The following is a 19,570-nucleotide window of genomic DNA, read 5'->3' as shown; positions in this document are numbered from 1 at the left end:
GTGGTTGAGAGTCCGCCTGCCGATGCAGGGGACACGGGTTCGTGCCCCGGTCCGGGAAGATCCCACATGCCGCGGAGCGGCTGGGCCCGTGAGCCATGGCTGCTGAGCCTGCGCGTCCAGAGCCTGTGCTCTGCAACGGGAGAGGCCACAGCAGTGAGAGGCCCGCGTACCGCAAAAATAAATAAATAAATAAATAAATAAAAGAATAATAATAATACAAGTACCTATTCCTGGTATTTATAGTAGAATAGACAAGGTGCCCTCTAGCATTTAATGGACGATGATGACAGCTGTCCCATGAGAGAGAATGCATTTTATGTAAGAAAGCAGCAGTGTTTATTTACTAGACCACTGTATGTGCTCCCAGACTCTGGCTTATGGGCGGAGTAGAGAGGGCCAAAGTTACAGCAACCACAGTGCACTCTCCAGTGGCCCTCTAGGACAGTTAGATGGTGTAACGGTAGAAACAATGATACTACGGCATCTAATAAAAACACAGAACAACTATACCCTCTGTCTCACTTACTACACTGCAGCAACACTGGCCATTTTTTTCAGTTCAGGTCTGAGGTTTGATGCCACTTCACAGAAAGGCCTTCCTAGATTCTCCAAAATAAATTCGGTCTCCCATTACACTCTTTCAGAGCACTCTGTACTGTCCTTTCAGAGCCCTGGCCCCAATTTGTAATCACGTGATTATCTATTTAATGACTGTCTCCACCTCTAGACTGTAAACTCCGTGAAGTCAGGACTTCATCCCCAAAGCCTGGTGTGGTGCCCAGCATAGAACCGGCCTTTGATATATATTATCTGAATGAATACATACACACCACAGCAGTGTTTCGCAACTGTGCCATGGCACGGAGCTACGGTCCCCAGGCAAACTAGTCATCTCCACATGCCGTCAGCTCCCAACCCTTTACTTTCAGCAACATGGCCTCCTAAGCCCAGTTGTTTTGATTTTACACTGTTGTGACATAAATACTATGATGAGCTGCTGTTGTGATTTAGTGAACTCTGGGTTCAGAGGCACACTTTGTTATTGTACATTACATCTAAAAACCACCTTTGATCATTACCGCGACTCTCTGAGAAAGGAAAGTCAGTTTTTAGTATACCCATTTGAGCAAAGGGGAAACCAAGTCTGCAGAGGTGAAGAGCCTGTTCAAGGTCCTGCGGTGTGTCTAGGACTCTCCACACTCCCAGACACTGCCTGTGCCTTACAAGCTGGAGGTGGAAGCAGAGAACTAGCAGTCTAACTTTCCCCACTCTCCTGAGCCTTCTAGTCTTGGGGCAAGACACTTCTCTCCCCTGGCCTCAGTTTCCCCCTGCCCTCTTGGAAGAGGAAAATGAAGTGAAAGGCACTCTTCATCATTTAGTAGAAGTACTAGGGAGAGGCTCTGTCAAGAATGGTACAGCTATAGCATGGATGAACCTTGGGGACATTATGCTAAGTGTAATAAGCCAGACACAAAAAGACAGATTTTTTATGATTCCACTAATATGAAGTACTTAGAGTACTCAAAATCATAGAGACAGAAAGTAGAATGGTGATTTCCAGGGCTGGGATGAGGAGCGGGGAAGAGAGTTATTGTTTAATGGGTATAGAGTTTCGGTTTTACCAGATGGAAAGTTTTGGAGATGGTTGCCCAACACTATGAATACTTAATACCACTGAATTGTACACTTAAAAACGATTAAAATGGTAAATTTTATGTTATGTGTATTTTATCACAATAAAAAAATAATGGTATGACTTATCAATGCAATTTGAGCATCTTTGGAGGTTCTAGGGGCATCTCGGGGCTAGGAGCTTTGAGGGATGAACGCTGTAACTTCAGGTATCATAGAGCCAAGAGCTACAAGGCAGTGGTTGGAAGGCCTTTGGGGTCGGGGGTGATGGGCTGAGTCAGGCTATGGTGGCTGGCGATTCTCACTGTCCAGCTGTAGGTGTGGCTGTCCCACACAGTGCGACTCTTGCTCTCTCTCTCTCTGCCACGTCCTCCTCCCCATCACTTCCTTTACAGAGAAGACAACCTCCATCCCCACCTGTACCCCACTGCGCCTGTGTGATGTGCCAGTTGCCTTGCATTTGAGAAACAGACTCTTCATCTCCATATGACAATATGAAACTCTGCATCGGGTTTGCATTTCTTAATTAGGTGCTTGTCATTGTGTATTCCATAGAGCCACGTATAAGTAAATAGTCATAGACCTTTGAATAAATTTATTGGTTTTATTTATGTTTCTGGGCATAAAAATCTATAATTACCAGGTACAGCCTCCATATAACCGGTATTTAATGACAATTACTTTTTGTTACCATAGAAATGAGTCCAAAGTAGTTACCCATAATTTCTCATTTCCCAAACCTCACACACGCTGAATTGCAATATTACCATAGTAATTGCCCATCAGTCATCATAAAATATGCAGTTACCCAAAGGATAGCAGGATGCTGTGGAATTTCTCATTTTGGGGAAGCCTCAGTGCTTCTTGGGAGTGTGGAGGTGGGGGAGAGGAGCAGACCTCCATGGGTGGTACAGAAATTATTCAGCTTTATCGCATGACACTGTAGACCCTGTGGTGGAAACGGATGCTGCTACGACCCGCAGACTCGCAACGCATTATGTCACTCGACCCTGGTGAGCCTCATATAGCAAAGAATGCTCCAGCGCAGTAAATCCAATTTAACTAAGGTTTGTCAGGGCCCTGCTGAGTGTAGGTCCCTGTGCTATGCCTTAGGGAAGCAGATGGAAATCAGAGGCGGTCCTTGGCAATAAGAAGCCCAGTGTTTGTACTAGAGGCATGAGTGTGAGGCTGTGGAGGCCTAGGCATAATCAGAGCTAATGTCTAAGTGCCTACTAACCACACATTATATATATATCATCTCCTCTGACCCTCACAACAGCCCTGTGGTGGAGGTAGTATTATGGCCCCTTTTTAATTAGAAACGCAAATTAGGGCCCAGAAACACCAAGGAACTTGCCCCATGTCCCCCAGCAGGAAGGTTTACGAATCCAGGCAGGCCAACCCTGGCCTGCTACAGATTCATGCCCCTGCTACACTGTATCCTGAAAGCAGGGAGTGCTTCCTTGTGACTGGGGGTGAGGAGGGCGGGTTTTTGAAGGGTGGATGGTATATAGGAGTTCACCAGACATAAAAGGAGATAAGGAGAGATTTGCACAGCAAACATCATTAAGTATGGCAGAGGGTGAAACATCAGGGGAAGTATTTCCAACACGCACACACACACACAGATACACACAGATATTCACACCACACGAGACACATACACATACACACACTCACCCACAGACATTGGAACTGACCACCCTTGCCCACCTCAGCATCCAAAGAGGGAAACATTTTTAACTGTCCAAAATAGAATAGAACATAACATTAGCTGTGTAACATGTAAAATACATGTCAATATTCTATTTGTTCTTTGACAGCATAAAACTGCATTTTTCATCAACTAGAAATGGAAACAGAGATCCACTGCAAGTTGCCTCACCAAGCAATATCTGCCAGCCCCTTCTCACTGTGCCTCCTTCCCCACTCAGGCCTCATATCTCCCCCTTGCTGCCTCTCCGTAGCCTCATCAGTCTTGGAGTGGGATTGGGAGCTCAAAGACCTCTTGTCCAGTGCCCTGCCCAGGGCAGGGAAACCTTAAGAAGTGCTGCCCTGATGCCAGCTGTGACTGTTAGGGGGTGTTTATGTCCAGGCTAAACCTGATAGCCCAACACTTCTGCTTTCTACCCCTGAAAGATTGGTCAGGTTCAGTCCATCTTTTACATAGCAGCCCTTCAGCTGTTTGAGGATTGTGTGTCCCCACTCCTCAGTCACTCTTCCCCTGCCAGCTCCTGTTCTCCAGCCTGAGCATCCCCAAAGCCTTACAAATGTTCATATGTAATCTGAAATCCATTCCTCTCCCCGTCCTTACCGCTGTGCTCTGAACATACTCCAGATGTTTGTCATGGTCTGTATTTGAGGCATGGGGTCCAGGATGGAACAGTTACAATGATGAGAATGATGATGTGATGACAATGGTGATGATGATGATGCTGGTGATGAAAATGATGATGATGAAGACAGTGGTGATGTTTTTTTTTTTTTTTTTTTTTTTGGCGGTACACGGGCCTCTCACTGTTGTGGCCTCTCCCGTTGCGAAGCACAGGCTCCGGATGCGCAGGCTCAGCAGCCATGGCTCACGGGCCCATCCACTCCACGGCCTGTGGGATCCTCCCAGACTGGGGCACGAACCCGTGCCCCCTGCATCGGCAGTCAGACTCTCAACCACCACGCCACCAGGGAAGCCTGGCGATGATGTTTTTGATGATGATGATAGTGGTGGTGGTGATGATGATGAATAGTTACTATCTATTGAACCTCTGGGCCTGACCCTATTCTGGGTATTTTGCATGTATTGTTTAATTCTTAGAACAACTCTCATTATTCTCATTTTACAGATGAGGAGACTGAGGCAGAGGTAGATTAGGTTAACTCCTTTAAGTTCATAGAGCTAGCTAGTGGCATAGGAGAAGGAAGGGACCACCACAAGCCTAATTCTGGGGATGTACTTCTCCTGGTACAGCCTACATGCGCATCACTATCTGACACTGAGCTCTCGTCAACCTAAATCTTTCCACTTGCATTCCTGCTAAGTCACAACCTTCACCCCCCCCACCCCACCTTCTCTGAGAACCTTACAAGGAGGCATGGACTGGGCAGAAATCATGCTGCCTCTTTGAACAAAGAGGAAACCAAGCCACAGAGAGGCTATGTAACTTGCTCAAGGTCACACAGGGAGTGAGCCACATAGTTACTTAAGATGAAACGCAAGTGACGCAGGGTCCAGACAAAGCCTTACCTCCCAGAGACTCTCTCCTGCTTTATGTAACCTGCATGATGTTTCTACAGAGGCTGAAAGGACACTGGGGCCGGCAGCGTAATCAGGTGTCTAACCCACGAGTGCACACCGCTAAAACCAATTATTCAAATGAGCTTCCAAGCCAGGTTCCTCAGAAAAGGCCAGATGGCTAGATGTCTATGGAGGCAGCTCCCCATCTCTGTCCCTGCAAGCAGCTGAATAGCCTTTCAAAGTTAGAGTTGATAGTGAGTTGGTTTTAATAATTGATTCTACAGTGAAGACAGGCCTCTGAGGACACAGTAAGCCAGGGTTAGTGGCTGGGGAGTCCGGAGGAGCAAAACAATATGATAGAATCAAGAACTTTATCGTTCCAGGTCTTAGTTCCTAAACTGCTGCTGGAATAGTGTCAGTTCTCTATGTGCAATCCTTCTGGGGCTCCCCATTGACCGTCAGAAGCAGCCTATCCTCTTTAGCCTGGTCTTCAAGGCGGACACAGCATCCAGGAAGCTCCTCCTCAGCTTCCTCTCCCACTGTCCCCCTTGCCCTGTGCGCAAACGCTCACCCGGCACACACTTTGTCCTGAGCATCCCCAGGGATCTGAGGTGGGTTTGGCCACGTGCTTGCCCTCAAGGAGGAGGCGCTGGTGAGATGACTCCTGAGAGGAGAGTGGGAGTTAGTTGGGTGAAGAGATGAGCAACACATTCTCTACCAAAGGAATAATAATGTTAAATAGCAACAGTGATGATAACAATGCAAACATTAATGGAATTATACAAGTTGTCGGACCCTATTCTAATAGTTGGGTTTTTTTTTTTACATCTTTATTGGAGTATAATTGCTTTCCATTTTTTTTCATTTTTTTTATTAGTTTCTGTTTTATAACAAAGTGAATCAGCTATACATATACATATGTTCCCATATCTCTTCCCTCTTGCGTCTCCCTCCCTCCCACCCTCCCTATCCCACCCCTCTAGGTGGTCACAAAGCACCAAGCTGATCTCCCTATGCTCTGCAGCTGCTTCCCACTAGCTATCTATTTTACGTTTGGTAGTGTATATATGTCCATGCCACTCTCTCACTTCATCCCAGCTTACCGTTCCCTCTCCCCATGTTCTCAAGTCCATTCTCTAGTAGGTCTGTATCTTTATTCCTGTCTTACCCCTAGGTTCTTCATGACATTTTTTTTCTTAAATCCCATATATATGTGTTAGCATACGGTATTTGTCTTTCTCTTTCTGACTTACTTCACTCTGTATGACAGACTCTAGGTCCATCCACCTCATTAAAAATAGCTCAATTTCGTTTCTTTTTATGGCTGAGTAATATTCCATTGTATATATGTGCCACATCTTCTTTATCCATTCATCCGATGATGGACACTTAGGTTGTTTCCATCTCCTGGCTATTGTAAATAGAGCTGCAATGAACATTTTGGTACATGACTCTTTTTGAATTATGGTTTTCTCAGGGTATATGCCCAGTAGTGGGATTGCTGGGTCATATGGTAGTTCTATTTGTAGTTTTTTAAGGAACCTCCATACTGTTCCACATAGTGGCTGTACCAATGCACATTCCCACCAGCAGTGCAAGAGTGTTCCCTTTTCTCCACACCCTCTCCAGCATTTATTGTTTCTAGATTTTTTGATGATGGCCATTCTGACCAGTGTGAAATGATATCTCATTGTAGTCTAATAGGTTTTAATGTATTATTCCCACTGGACATGTAGGGGTGATAACTCATCATGCTCTTTCTCCCACTCTCAGCCTACTTCCACCAATGTAGGAGGAGATACAGGGGTCAGAAAGATAGAGGTCACAATATTCGCTTTATTATTGATAAAAGCAGAATTTGCAAGGCATGGCTTATATCTGTGACCAAAATTGACCTCCTTATACGTCAGCCCAAAATTCAACTTCCCCACCAGCCACAAGCTGAGCGGGAAGGAAGCTGCCTCCCAGAAGGCACACCAAGTAGAGGAGAGGAGGGCAGAATGGACCCTCCCTGCAGGGTCACAGATCCAAACCAGCTGTGCCAGGAGGGCCAGGCCCAACAGTCTCTGCTCCTTGTATCAGGTTGACCCGTCAGATAAGTTCCATCCCCTCCCTTGGGAAGAGGATACGAGGGGATGGAGACGAAGAGCCGCTCTCCTGATTCCTGGGGACTAAAAGTCCCCATTGGGATTGCAAGCAAAGGGGGGTTTCTCCCAACAACCCCATGAAACTATGAAGTAGGTTTTTATATTATCCTCAGTTTACAGACAAGGAAATTGAAGCACATAGAGTGGTGAACTCACTTGCCCAAGGTCCCATGTGAGGGAGGTCCAGGAGTCAAAACCAGAGAGCTGACTCGAAGCCCAAGTGCTCAGCCTCTGAGCTGTGCTGCCTGAACCCCGAGTGAACAGGAGCCCTGAGCCCACTACCAGGTGGTCTGGCGTGGCTAGTGCACATGATCAGGGCTGCCGCCTATGGTGTAGGTTCACACACTGCACAAAGGCTAAGAGGGGAGGTGGAGGCTGACAAGCCTTGTCACTTGGAGATGTTGCACCAGCCCGCAGAAGGGTGTGCCTTTTTGTAACCATCTCATAGGACATATAATGTGCCAGCCTTGCATGGTGTACAGGTTGGGGGACATGATGCAAGAAGCTTAAGGAATAAGTTGGGACTAGTTTGTGGAGGACCCTGAGTGTCATACCAAGATGAAACCATAAGACCAGCTAACACATGTATAGCGCTTATGTCAAACAAGACGGTGTCCTCAGCATTTACACGGCTGATCTCACTTAATCCTTTTAACAACCCTCTGAGGTAGGCAGAATCCACATTTTGCAGATCAGGGGTGAGGCACAGAGAGGTTAAGCCACCAGCTAATCCATGGGCCCTCCAGGGTCTTACCCAGGCAGTGTGGCTCTGGAGTCCACACTCACAACCTAAGCCGCTTCTCAGGCTCAGACCAGGTGGGCAAGGGTCTTGGCAGCTCCCAGATCTGTGAAGACCTAAAGGACTTTTCTTTCCCTTATGCTTCCTCTGCCTCTTTTCATTAAAGGAATGGAAATAGCCTTCCTAGCCCCAAGGGCCTGTACTGTACCCTCCTTTAGAAAACGTGCCCCCTTGGGCCTTTAAAATGATCCTTTCTACTCTTTGTAAGTGTTCTTACAGAGAGAAAAATAATCCAGTGGTTCTGGAATGGACTTTCAACTCTATCCTTACATAGCTGTGTGACCTTGGCCTCAGTTTCCCCATCTTTGAAATGGGAAGATTGGGTTTTATGGAATCTTAGGTCCTTCTATTCGGTGACTGGCTCTCAAAATCGCTTTAAGCCTCAGGGTGGAAATCCCCCCAAACCCGGGTGTTTGTTGCTGACCAGCAGGAGCCAGAAAGGAAGGGGCTGAATCCCGGAGGAAACAATCTCCACGGGAAGGGAGAGGGCGCTCCAATGACGGTTCTCCTTGTCCACCAGGAATAAGCTCCAGGAGAAAGGGCCCCAGGGAGTCTAGTGTTAGAGATGACCCTTTCCCCAGGTGTGGTCTCATCATCCCCTTCCCCAATCCTACCACCTTACCAGAAGGACCACCACTACAAGGTCAAGACCAGGCTAATCCTTGGAGGTCGGAACCCTGAGTGCTCATCCTGGCTCTGCTATGAAACTTGGGCATGTCCAGGGCCTCCTCCCATGAACATGTAATTTGTGCACTGCGCAAAGGCTTCTGGTCAGGGGGTCAAGGTGAGCTGCGACTCTGCTCCCGACCCCACGTCTGGCCAGAACAAATGACATCATTTTGTACTTCACCCATCCAGAAGGGGCACCTGTTTCTAAATTGTCAGCCTGGAGTTGGCGGGGGGCACCTTTTGTCAATTTGCATAAAGGTACCTTTTGTGCTAGGTCCTATTTGAGAGCCAGTTTCCCCATTTAAAAATTAAGGGTGTTGGGACATCACTGGTGGCGCAGTGGTTAAGAATCTGCCTGCCAATGCAGGGGACATGGGTTCGAGCCCTGGTCCTGGAAGATCCCACATGCCGTGGAGCAACTAAGCCCATGTGCCACAACTACTGAGCCTGTGTTCTAGAGCCTGAAAGCCACAACTACTGAAGCCCACCTGCCTAAAGCCCATGCTCCGCAACAGGAGAAGCCACCGCGATGAGAAGCCCACACACCACAACAAAGAGTAGCCCCCGCTCGCCACATCTAGAAAAAGCCCACACGCAACAACGAAGACCCAACGCAGCCAAAAATAAATAAATTTATTAAAAAAAAATTAAGGGTGTTGCATCCACCCCTCACCTCACATGAGTCCCTCTATCAGGCCCTGAGCTGACTCCCAGGGCTGCTAAGAGAGAATAGAGTGATGGTTAAGAACATAGGCTTTAGAGCTGGGCACACCAGGTTCAAGTCCTGCCTCTGTCCCTGGCCCTTGCTGAGCTAGGGGCAAATTACTTAACCTTTCTGTTTATTTCCATTTCTTCAGTTTAACTGCGAGTTGGCTGTGTACCTGACACTGGGCTAACACTGAAGACTCGATGGCAAATGAAATTGATTTAGTCTCTGCCCTCCCAGTGCTTTTAGGTCTTTGAGCAAAACATAAATTTGTCCAAGGTCATAAAACTACTCAGTGGTCGACCTGGGACTCACACCCAAATCCTTCTGAATTGGAACCGATGTAATTATCCATCCTCTTTCTCTGCCTCCACAGCCTGGGTCACATCCTTGCTGTGATCATCTAAGAAGGAATGTGAGGGAAATGCTTTAAATATCTCAATGGTGGTGATGGGGAGGTGATTGTTATAATTATCCCTTGTGTGTGTGTTTGAGACAAAGGACACTGCCCGCTCCCCACTGTCTCCACCACAGCAGAGCCCAGCCCACCTGCTAAGCATTTTGCAGGAGCTGTTGATGACAGCTTGTCTGGCATCCTGACACTGGCCAATCAATAGAGCTGGCAGGTGCCTCAGGCCAAGGGCAATTGAATCCCAACCTCTTAGTGGCATTAAATAAAGCAATATTTATTTTGCTTTTGGTGCAAATATACTTAATCCAATGCAGCTCATTGATAATGCTGAAAAACTGCTGCATTTGAGGGACAATTGCATGCGTGCCCCATACATCTCCACTTGTCAATGCCACCCTTCTAGGAGCACACAGCCCTATCGTGCTCAGGAAAAGACTGACCTGGAGGCACCAAACTGCCTTTTTCTCTACCCTTTAGAGGACATGAAAAGGAAATCATAAGGAAAGGAATTAAAGTCATTGCTCTCATTCCAGCTGCCATTATTGCAACAGGGATGAGGCACGATGCCCTTCACAAGATAGAGCTATTTATTTGCCATTTAAATAATGTTCTCTGGAACCATGTATCTCTGCCATTGGGCAGAAGAGAAGGAGAGCAGTACTGGAAGAGCAGACAGAGGAGTAGCCTAGCAACTCTTTCACAGATCACATAGCCTCCTTGTTGGCTGGGGGCACCTCAAAGGGTCACTGGGTTCAGTAAGACCTGGGTTTGAATCCCAGCTCTATATTCTAGTAGCTGTCAAGTGACCTTCTCAAAGTCATATCTCTCTTGGATTTTATTTGCTCATTTATAAAATGGGGATAAATACTACCTACCTCACTTGTCTATTGTGAGAGTGTCTAACATGTAACAAGTGCTTAAATACTTTTCAAAATATGTCTTCAAGTAATTAGCTAAACCTTGTTTACAAACCTTCAGGGTATTTGTTCATGCATTTGCGCATCTATTCAATAATCTATTTATTCAATAGATATACTGAACCTTTTCAGCACCTCAGTCTATAGTAGGGAAGTTGGAGTGGAGGTAGGCAAGATGACACAGATATATTCCCTGGCCTCATTGGGTTCACAGTTTGGAAGAAGAAAGAAAAGATACTCAAGAGTATCTCCAACTCAAGAGGAAGAAGTTGTATATAATCTTGACTTTCATAAATTTGGATTCTAGAATGGTCCTAATGTCAAATAGTCAATATTCTTGGTGCCATATATAGCCCCACTCATGTCAGAACATGGGTCCTGATTTTGAGCTCATGCAGAAATTTTACCTTGAAAATAAATAGCAGAATAGTAGAGGACCAAGGAGACACAGGCCCAGAGCAGAGACCCCAGATTTCATACTAAGTGACCCTAAAGTGGCAACTATATGGGTGAGAGCCGGGCGTCTGGAGGCCATCTTGTCCATTCCCCTATCTTTAGGTAGCTGAAACCACTGAAGAGTAAGAACCTGCACCAGCACTGCCTTCCCAGTGCCTATAGCCCAGGGAAGGACACAAGCATAAACACAAGCATAACACTGTTAGAAATGCATAGAATTTCCAAGCTTTCTACTTCCCTCACTTCGCACATACCATGAACTCTGCCTGGAATGCTCTCTCATGTCTTGACTTTGGCAAACTCCCATCTTCTCTTCAAAGCTCTGAGTAATGTGAGAACTCCTAGAGGCAAGGACTGAGTCTGATGCAAATCTCAAATGTTGGGAAATGCAAGTAATTAATGTTAAGATATTGGTAACCCTTAACTATTTGACATTTCTTTTAAAAACTGTATCAATCCTTTTTCTAGAATATTTTGTTCTCCTTGTATTTCAGCTTCACTTTATTTAAAATATATGCTTCCTCCAAGTTCCTAACTTTGGAGGTAAAGCCCAATTATTGATGCTTTTGAATCACTTAATGAGAGAGCTGGAAGAGTCCTCCATGAGTGAAGTATAACACCCTCGTTTTACAGAGAGGAGCATGGAGCCCAGGGGAGGGAGGTGACTTTCCCAAGATGATATAGATATTAGAGGTGAAGCCTGTCCCCCAGTCCCTAGCCAGGCCTCCTGCAACTTTACTAAGACGTTTTCTTCAATAAATAGCATTCTTTCTACTGATAGACTGGTTGCCAATAGAAGAAGTCTTTAAAAATCATCTCAGAAAAACCCAGCACAGGTACTACTGATTTCAGAGTTCCGCAAATGCTTTAGCTTCTAAAGAGCTCCAGGATTCTTGGGGATTGAGTTGTCTTTGAATCACCGTCTATACTCTGCTTTCATCTGTAGGCTGGATCAAGGAGTGGATCTTTCAGGATCTCTCACCAATAACACTTTTCCTTCAGTTTCAAATCTCACTTTTTTGAATCAGAGAGGCTTCCTGGAAGCAGTATGGCCAGGTGTGAAGACCACGGAGCCCAGGGCCAGGACACCAGGATTCCAGCCTGGACCCTGTGGAGTACAGGTTAGGCGACCTTGGAGGGATGGCTTACTTTACCTTCTCTGGCCCTCAATGCTCCCACTTGAAAAGCGGAATCCACCAGTGTGGCTGGATGGTTGTGAGAACTGTGTCATATGAGATAGGAAAGTGCTTGGGAAAGAATGAAATGTTCATTCAACAACTAAGTCTTTAATGTCTACTGTAGTCCAGGCTCTTTGTCAGGCACAGGAGTACAAACACAAATAAGACATCATCCTTGCACTCGAGGAAGTCATGGTCCAGTGGGGAAGACAGACTCAATAATTACTATATCTTGTGCTGTAGCCACTCCGATGTGGGAGCAGTGGATGCCACGGGAGCAGAGGAAAGGCACCCATCCCACATTTGCGGAGAGTAAGTCAGCAAGCCTTCCTGGAGTAGATGATATTTAGGTTTAGACAATTTCAACGTTATCACAGTCACCACCACTGCCACTGTCATCACTGGCTACCGTTTATTCAATATTCATTCTGTCTGAGGATTCTGCTGGGCCATTTACAGCCACTAGTTCAGGGATGCAATCCAGAAGGTCGAGGTTGTTATCCTCATTTTACATATGATAAAACAGAAGTCCAGAAGGGTTTAAAAAAAAAGAAATTTTAAAAAGCTCACATAGCTGGTAAGGAGTACAGCCAAAACTTAAGCCTAACTGACTCCCAAAGCTTCTGGTCTTCCCAACGGAGCCTCATTGTTCTGTGTGACTCTGTGGGAAAGACTGAGACTGATGGGTGAAGACACCAGAAGACAAATTTCAGCTAAAGAGAAGGAAGACTTTCTTAACAGAGCTGTCCAAGCTGCTTGGGGAGGTGTTGAGTACCAGGTCCTGGAGGTGTCATGGAACAGGCTGGTGACTTGGCCAAGACTTTGCTGAGGACATTCTTGTTTGGAAGAGGGAGAGGTAGGTAAGCTAGCCATCTCAAAGGATACAGTTTATGATTAAGTCCTGTCATCAACAACAATGTCCCCTTCCAAATTTTTAGATGCTCAGTGCGGGCTGGAAGAGCTCTCTGGGAACAGCACCCAGACCAATAGTTTTGTCTCCTTGGTAACCAGCCATTGGGAAGTGGGCAATATAGGGGCCTGCTGGAATATTCTATAAATTAGCCCACAGAGCCATATGGTTAGGGACGCTCTCAGTTAAAGAAAACAGGAACTGACTCCACCACTTAAGCAAAAATGGAATTTATAGGAGGGGGCTTACAGAATGAAGCAGAAGCTGGAAGACCAGACTTGGAAAACAACTAATTAACAGAGTAGCTCTGGAGGGCAGAAAAATTGGCTGTTGGCAGGAATCATCTATCTCTCTTCCACGGTAGCACTGCTGTATGACCCAACTCCCAGTGTGGCATCACCTAGTTCAAATTTAAGTGCTGGACAGAAGTAGCTATTGCCTGAGTCTAGGTTTCCTGCCACTGCCCTAGATGCCAAGTCATTGGACCCATCTCTCTTCTGGGGTAAGAGAAAAGGCACCGCCACCGTGTCATCATCTTTTAATGATGGAGGAACGAACACTCCCTAATCCTGCCCCCATCTAATCACAGAGTTAGATGCTAGGAATTCCCCAAAGAAAATGGGCAAATGCCAACTACATTAAGAGGAAACAGAGCATGGATGTGAACTCAGATCTGCCTGATTTCCAGACTGGGGAGAAAGCCAGGAGGTCATCCTGACCACTGCTGTCTGCTGCCCACTCCAGCCCCTTATGGACCGCAAACCGATTAGTCTGTGCCACTTATATAGTATGTAGCACAAAACAATGATAAAGTACAAGGAAACAACAACATAACATATTTGACCTGCTCTTATGTGCCGGAACCTGGGCTAAATTAAGTGTGTCCTCACTTCATCCTCCTAACATGGTCCTGAATTATAAATGCACATAAGCCTGTGAGCAGATCTTCTTTCTCCTGTTAGACTATGTTTCTTGTGAGCACGGAATGTCAGACTGCTTGTAAACCGATCCTGACATCACCCCTTCTCTCAAGCAAGGTGTTTACAACCCTCTTCAGTTTCCACATCTGTAAAATAGGAATAATAATAGTACCTCCCTCATAAGATTGACGTAGATAAAATATTTCACACTTAGTAAAGTACTTAATTCTTGGGACAAAGTAATGTATGTTGACTGTGACCCCTTGACTGTGAGGATGCTGCTGTTGTAACCTGTATATGACTGTTTCTGTCCCCACTCTGCCATCATTGAGAAGCCAACACCAGCACCCAATTCATCTAAGTATAGCAATGCAGAGACGAAACAGTGAACCTCCATGCCGGGCACTCGAGGCCCTTATATTTCCCCTCCCACTCCCTTTACAGCTCACCATCACCACCTCTTCACTACATACATACATAGTACTCAAATCAAATTGTCCACCATTCCCCCAATAGCCTGGGTGGCTTCACAGTTCCTTTCTTTGCTTGCACTTTTCCTTCTGCTCCCAACATCTGGAAAAATTCTATTCATTCAGCAAGACCCAACTCAAATGGTTTTTCCTCAGTGAAGCCTTTCCCTATGTGTCCCCACGAAACATTAGTAATTCTCCCACAGAGTTCCCAGCCAGCTTACTTTAAGTGATGGGGGAAATTATTATTATTTACTCCCCAGCAACACCCCAACCACCTTGAAGGAGGGGTCCTCAGTAGAATCCTTTATTTTTCTGAGTAAGATGAGCAGTGGGGATGTAAATGTAACAAACTGAGAGGGGATTGAGTTTTATTACTTAAGGAAATAGAGGGGTTGCGAAAATAAGTAGGGATGGGTAAAATAGTAAAATAAGATGGGATGCAAGGGATAGAAAAGAAAAGGGGGACAATTTGGGCAAAGAAGGGGGGGACACTTTGGCAAAAAGTTCATCAGTTTTGAATCTGGTTAAAAATCTGCAAACAGCAGAATTTTATCCTATAGGTGATGGAGAATCATAGATGAATCTTTTTTTTTTTTTTTTTGCGGTACACGGGCCTCTCACTGCTGTGGCCTCTCCCGCTGCGGAGCACAGGCTCTGGACGTGCAGGCCCAACAGCCATGGCTCACGGGCCCAGCTGCTCCGCGGCATGTGGGATCCTCCCAGACCGGGACACGAACCCATGTCCCCCGCATCAGCAGGTGGACTCTCAACCACTGTGCCACCAGGGAAGCTCCCATAGATGAATATTGATCAAGAAGGCAAGATTGTCAGATCTGTGTGGGAGACATTCTGGGGACAGGAAGAGGAAGGATGTGGTAATTTGAGTTGTGAGCAAGAACAGGGTTTCTGAAGTTGTCCCTCTGCCTGGGCTGGCCTGGAGAAAGCCTACAGTGTGCAAAGGCCCAGCAGATGGAAGCGTGAGCCCAGAGACCTGGGGGTGGTGCATCTTTCCAAGGACAAGCAAGGCTTTGAGTTGATCTGGAGGAAAAAAGGGAAGGAAGAGGGATAGGAGGAGACCAGAGGTCACGGTCCCACTTGTCCTGGTGCAGTAATTAATGTGCCCATGGGAGATTGTGGAGAAGGTGGGAAGGGTAACCCTCTCTGAGCAGGTGACCTGTGAGCAAAGACTGGCACTAAGTGAGAACGACTCACTCAGCTATCTGGAGGAAGAGGCTTCCAGGCAGAGGGGACAGCCTGTACGAGAGCCCCGGGGCTGGAAGCACTCAGTTTGTTGGAGGAACAGTAAGAGGCCAGAACCTGGCCCAGAAGAAGCAGGAGTGACCGTGTTAGGAGCTGAAGTCAGAGAAGATAACGGGTGGACCACATGGGCACTTGTAGCTGGTGGTAAGGACTTTGGCTCTTACTCTGCATCTAGCAGAGAACCATTTGAGCAGAGAAGGGACACCATCAGACTTATGTTTTAATAGGATCACCCTGGGTGTTGTGTGGAAAATGGGGAGAGGTGGGGTAGGATGATGCAAGGGTGGAAACAAGACCAGGTAAGAGATTATTACAATACTCCGGACCTTGGTCCAAGCTCAAGGTGATAGCAGTGGAGGTGATAAAAAGTGCTGGGTTCTGAGTATATTTTGAAGGTAGACACAATGGATTGGCTGTGGGTGTGAGACAGAGAAGAACAGTGGGGAAAGCGATGGTTTGGCCTGAGCCTTCCTTCTGGCCCTGTATTGGAGATGCGCATGCGTCTGTGGTCTCAGGGCATGGACACTGAAGTGAGACTGCTCCGCCGAAATATGTTTGAACCTCTCTGTGACTCAGTTTCTTCCTCTGTAAAGCAGGAATTATAATAATAGTGACCTCATAGGGTTGTTGAAAGTGACTGAATTAATACGTGTAAAATGCTCAGCACTGTCTCTGGCAAAAAACAAACAAACAAACACGTGCTAGGTAAGTGACGTAATGACTGCTCGTGTACTGACTCTGTCTTTGGGTACTTCCTAGGTGCTCTCTGATGGGGTTCGACCTGAACCGTCACTGGCTGGATCCCTCTCCATGGGCCCACCCCACCCTGCATGGGGTGAAACAGCTCATCATTCAGATGTACAACGACCCAGTGAGTAACTGAACCCCCTCAGCAGCTGCTGGTCTTATGGCTTGATCTGGGAAAGGGCAGTGTTGTACTGGGAAAGCCCACTAAGACCTGCAAAGTAGGAATTCAGGGTCAAAACCCGGGAGGGACTTGGCCTGCTGGTCTCTTCTCTGACTTGGACAAGGACCTCCCCAGCCCTCATGAATACTGGCTTCAGCTGTGGAGATCTCGTGGGGTGGAGGAAATATACCGGAGCACATTTATCAGAGCTCTTGGGTTACAAGCGAAAGAAATACAACTTGAACCAGTTTACACAGAATAGAGAATTTTTTAGAAGAGTTCCAGAGCCTCATATACAGTTGAAGACTGTAGCCTGGCCTCCTGCATCTCTAGGGAGCTTGTGTCAACTGTCACGTCCAGTAATTCCCCCACTAGAGAGTGACTCACTCTCATATTCTAGTTCCAGTTCCAAGAGGGACTGGAGCTCCTCTGGGCAGGAACTGGAGGACACGGCCACCTCTGGGCAGGGCAACTGTGGCCCAAGAGGCAAGGATATGTAAGGACAGGACAGCCTCGCTGGAATCATGTAGTTGACCTTGGGGTGTGTGATGGTAGTGATGAATCTGTTCGTAGAGAAGAGAGCCTGCTATTCCAGAAAGAAGGGGAATGGGGATGTGCACACTGAGTTTGCTCACAGGGACACGACTTTGTGAGAAATAGGAGAAGACATTGGGGTTTCATAGCTTAGAGAAGAAAGGAGGCCGACCACCATCATTCTCTCTGAAGAGTTATGAAGGAGGATAGTCAGACATCTTCCAGGTGGAGGCCAAAGAAAGAGGTAAGGTCTATAGAGAAATAAAACTTCTTAACCATTAGAGCTACCTGAGGATGGAGTGGGTGTGTGACCTGTGAACTTGGCCTTACTAAAAGTGTTCAACTTGAAGCTAAATGACACTGTCAGAAATAGTGCATGGGGCTTCCCTGGTGCGCAGTGGTTGAGAATCTGCCTGCTAATGCAGGGGACACGGGTTCGAGCCCTGGTCTGGGAAGATCCCACATGCCGCGGAACAACTAGGCCCGTGAACCACAACTACTGAGCCTGCGAGTCTGGAGCCTGTGCTCTGCAACAAGAGAGGCCATGATAGTGAGAGGCCTGCGCACCGCGAGGAAGAGTGGCCCCCACTTGCCACAACTAGAGAAAGCCCTCACACAGAAACGAAGACCCAACACAACCAAAAATAAAAATAAATAAATTAAAAGAGGCTCAACATTAAAAAAAAAATAGTGCATGGAGGAGACTCAATTGTTTGGAAGACGTTATAGTGAGACTACATCTGAGTGAGTCTCTTCTAACATTGATGATTGTGATTTATGACCCCTTGACTGCCATCAGGTGACAGACAGTGATTGCTAAGACAGCAAAGATCCCAGAGTTGGGGTATTTCAGGGATGCACCCGTTTACCTCATTCTATTCACTGTCTTTGAAGATACCAATAAGAATATCCTAAACTAAAGAGCAGTATGTATTGACCAGGCAGAATTGTGTACATAAAAACAAATGTATATATTAGAGCAAGGATTAATGAAAAAGTAAGTTAAGTCCTTAGGTGCAAAGTAGTTATCTCAACTCAACTGCCATCTTTATCTTCCTCTGTGAGCTTTGCTTCCCTAGGTCTTTTTATAACCCACTTGCTGTCAGGGCTTATGTAGCCATAACTTTAGTAAATCTGTTTCCTTCTCCAATTCATCCCTCCTTGTCTACAAAAGAAGGTGTTAGTTATACTCTCCAAACCCTGTAATTAGCCTGAACTTTTGATCCATCCTGACCACCTTTCCTGGCAGAGAAATGCTATTTCTGAATTGCTCAGGAGGTGTCTGTTGTCAGTTGGGTTCTGTCCCCCCGACTCGGTGTTAACTGTAGTTTCCCTGACAGAATCATGACACCTCCTTCTTCTGCCACCTTCTTAATTGAAAGGGGACAGCCCCTACATTTTTTTCTGATCTGGCTGATAATAGCTATTCAATAACTACTTGTTGAGTTGCATTGGATTGAACATGGCAAATCCTGTTATGCCCACTGTAATACGGTTTATAGATACTAAAGAGCTATTCACAGAGGGGACAACGAGGCATGATCAAAGAAAAGACACAATGCAGGAGAAGTGACAGAGTGGGGGCCTCAGAACAAAGTGGTGTTTTAGATGAATCCCCGAGGAGAGAACTGGGGGAGGAACAGAAGGGGGGGTGCGTCAAGTTTGCTGAAGAGAAGAGGCATCAGCCTGCCGTTGCCATCATCAATCTGAAGTCATTGATTTGCTCCCAGGCAACTGGGCACTCGATCCTCTTACAGAATACAGATCAGGCAAGGCCGAGTTTCAGAGGTATTAGGATATTCTTTGTGCTATGACTAAATTGATCATCACCTGGTCGGACCTTAGTAAAGGCACTTGGATGCTGAGTGAGTTGTGGGAGCTGCCTTCTTCCTGAAAGTCCAATCCTTTACGCCCCAAGCAAGGATGTGGAGCACTAACATCAGAGCCAAGCTGACCTGGATCAGGACCCCGGATCTCTCCGTCTCTTCCTCTCTTCCCCGCCCCCCTGCTCAGAATCTTACTCCATTCTTTCCTTCCTTTTTCCACAAATATTTATCAAGTAGTTTCTAACTACCAGACATTGTAGTCGTAATAGTGAACAAAACCCGAACGCTTACAATCTAGTGGGAGAATAAGCATTAAACAAGTAAATACTGATAAATATAGACTTACAAATTGTGTCAAGGATTACCAAAAGAATGTACAAAGTGTGATCTGTAGACAGGATGGTTAAAAGTTTCGGCTTGCCCAGGGCAGTTCTGGTTTCTACCCATTGTCCTGGAGTATTTATTAATTACTTCCTTCCACTCTTAAAAGCATCCCTGTTTGGATGACAAATTACACTATCTCTCTACCTAGAAGCTATGTGAGGGACTTCCCTGGTGGTCCAGTGGTTAAGACTCCTCCTTCTCCCAATGC

The 19,570-nt window shown here is 46.3% G+C and overlaps 1 protein-coding gene across 1 annotated transcript in view; it reads left to right on the top strand.

Moving 5' to 3' along the window:
- AGBL4 (AGBL carboxypeptidase 4) overlaps positions 1 to 19,570 on the top strand; it is a 1,272,021-nt gene that overhangs the window by 1,150,649 nt on the left and 101,802 nt on the right. Inside the window, exon 9 of the mRNA XM_060119160.1 lies at positions 16,471 to 16,582. Coding sequence (XP_059975143.1) covers positions 16,471 to 16,582 — 112 coding nt within the window. The remainder of the gene's footprint in view (positions 1 to 16,470; positions 16,583 to 19,570) is intronic.

Source organism: Mesoplodon densirostris, chromosome 2 (assembly GCF_025265405.1).
Source record: "Mesoplodon densirostris isolate mMesDen1 chromosome 2, mMesDen1 primary haplotype, whole genome shotgun sequence".
NCBI classification, from domain to species: Eukaryota; Metazoa; Chordata; class Mammalia; order Artiodactyla; family Ziphiidae; genus Mesoplodon; species Mesoplodon densirostris.
The sequence above is the reverse complement of the archived record's forward strand: the minus strand, read 5'-3'. Positions and strand labels throughout refer to the sequence as shown.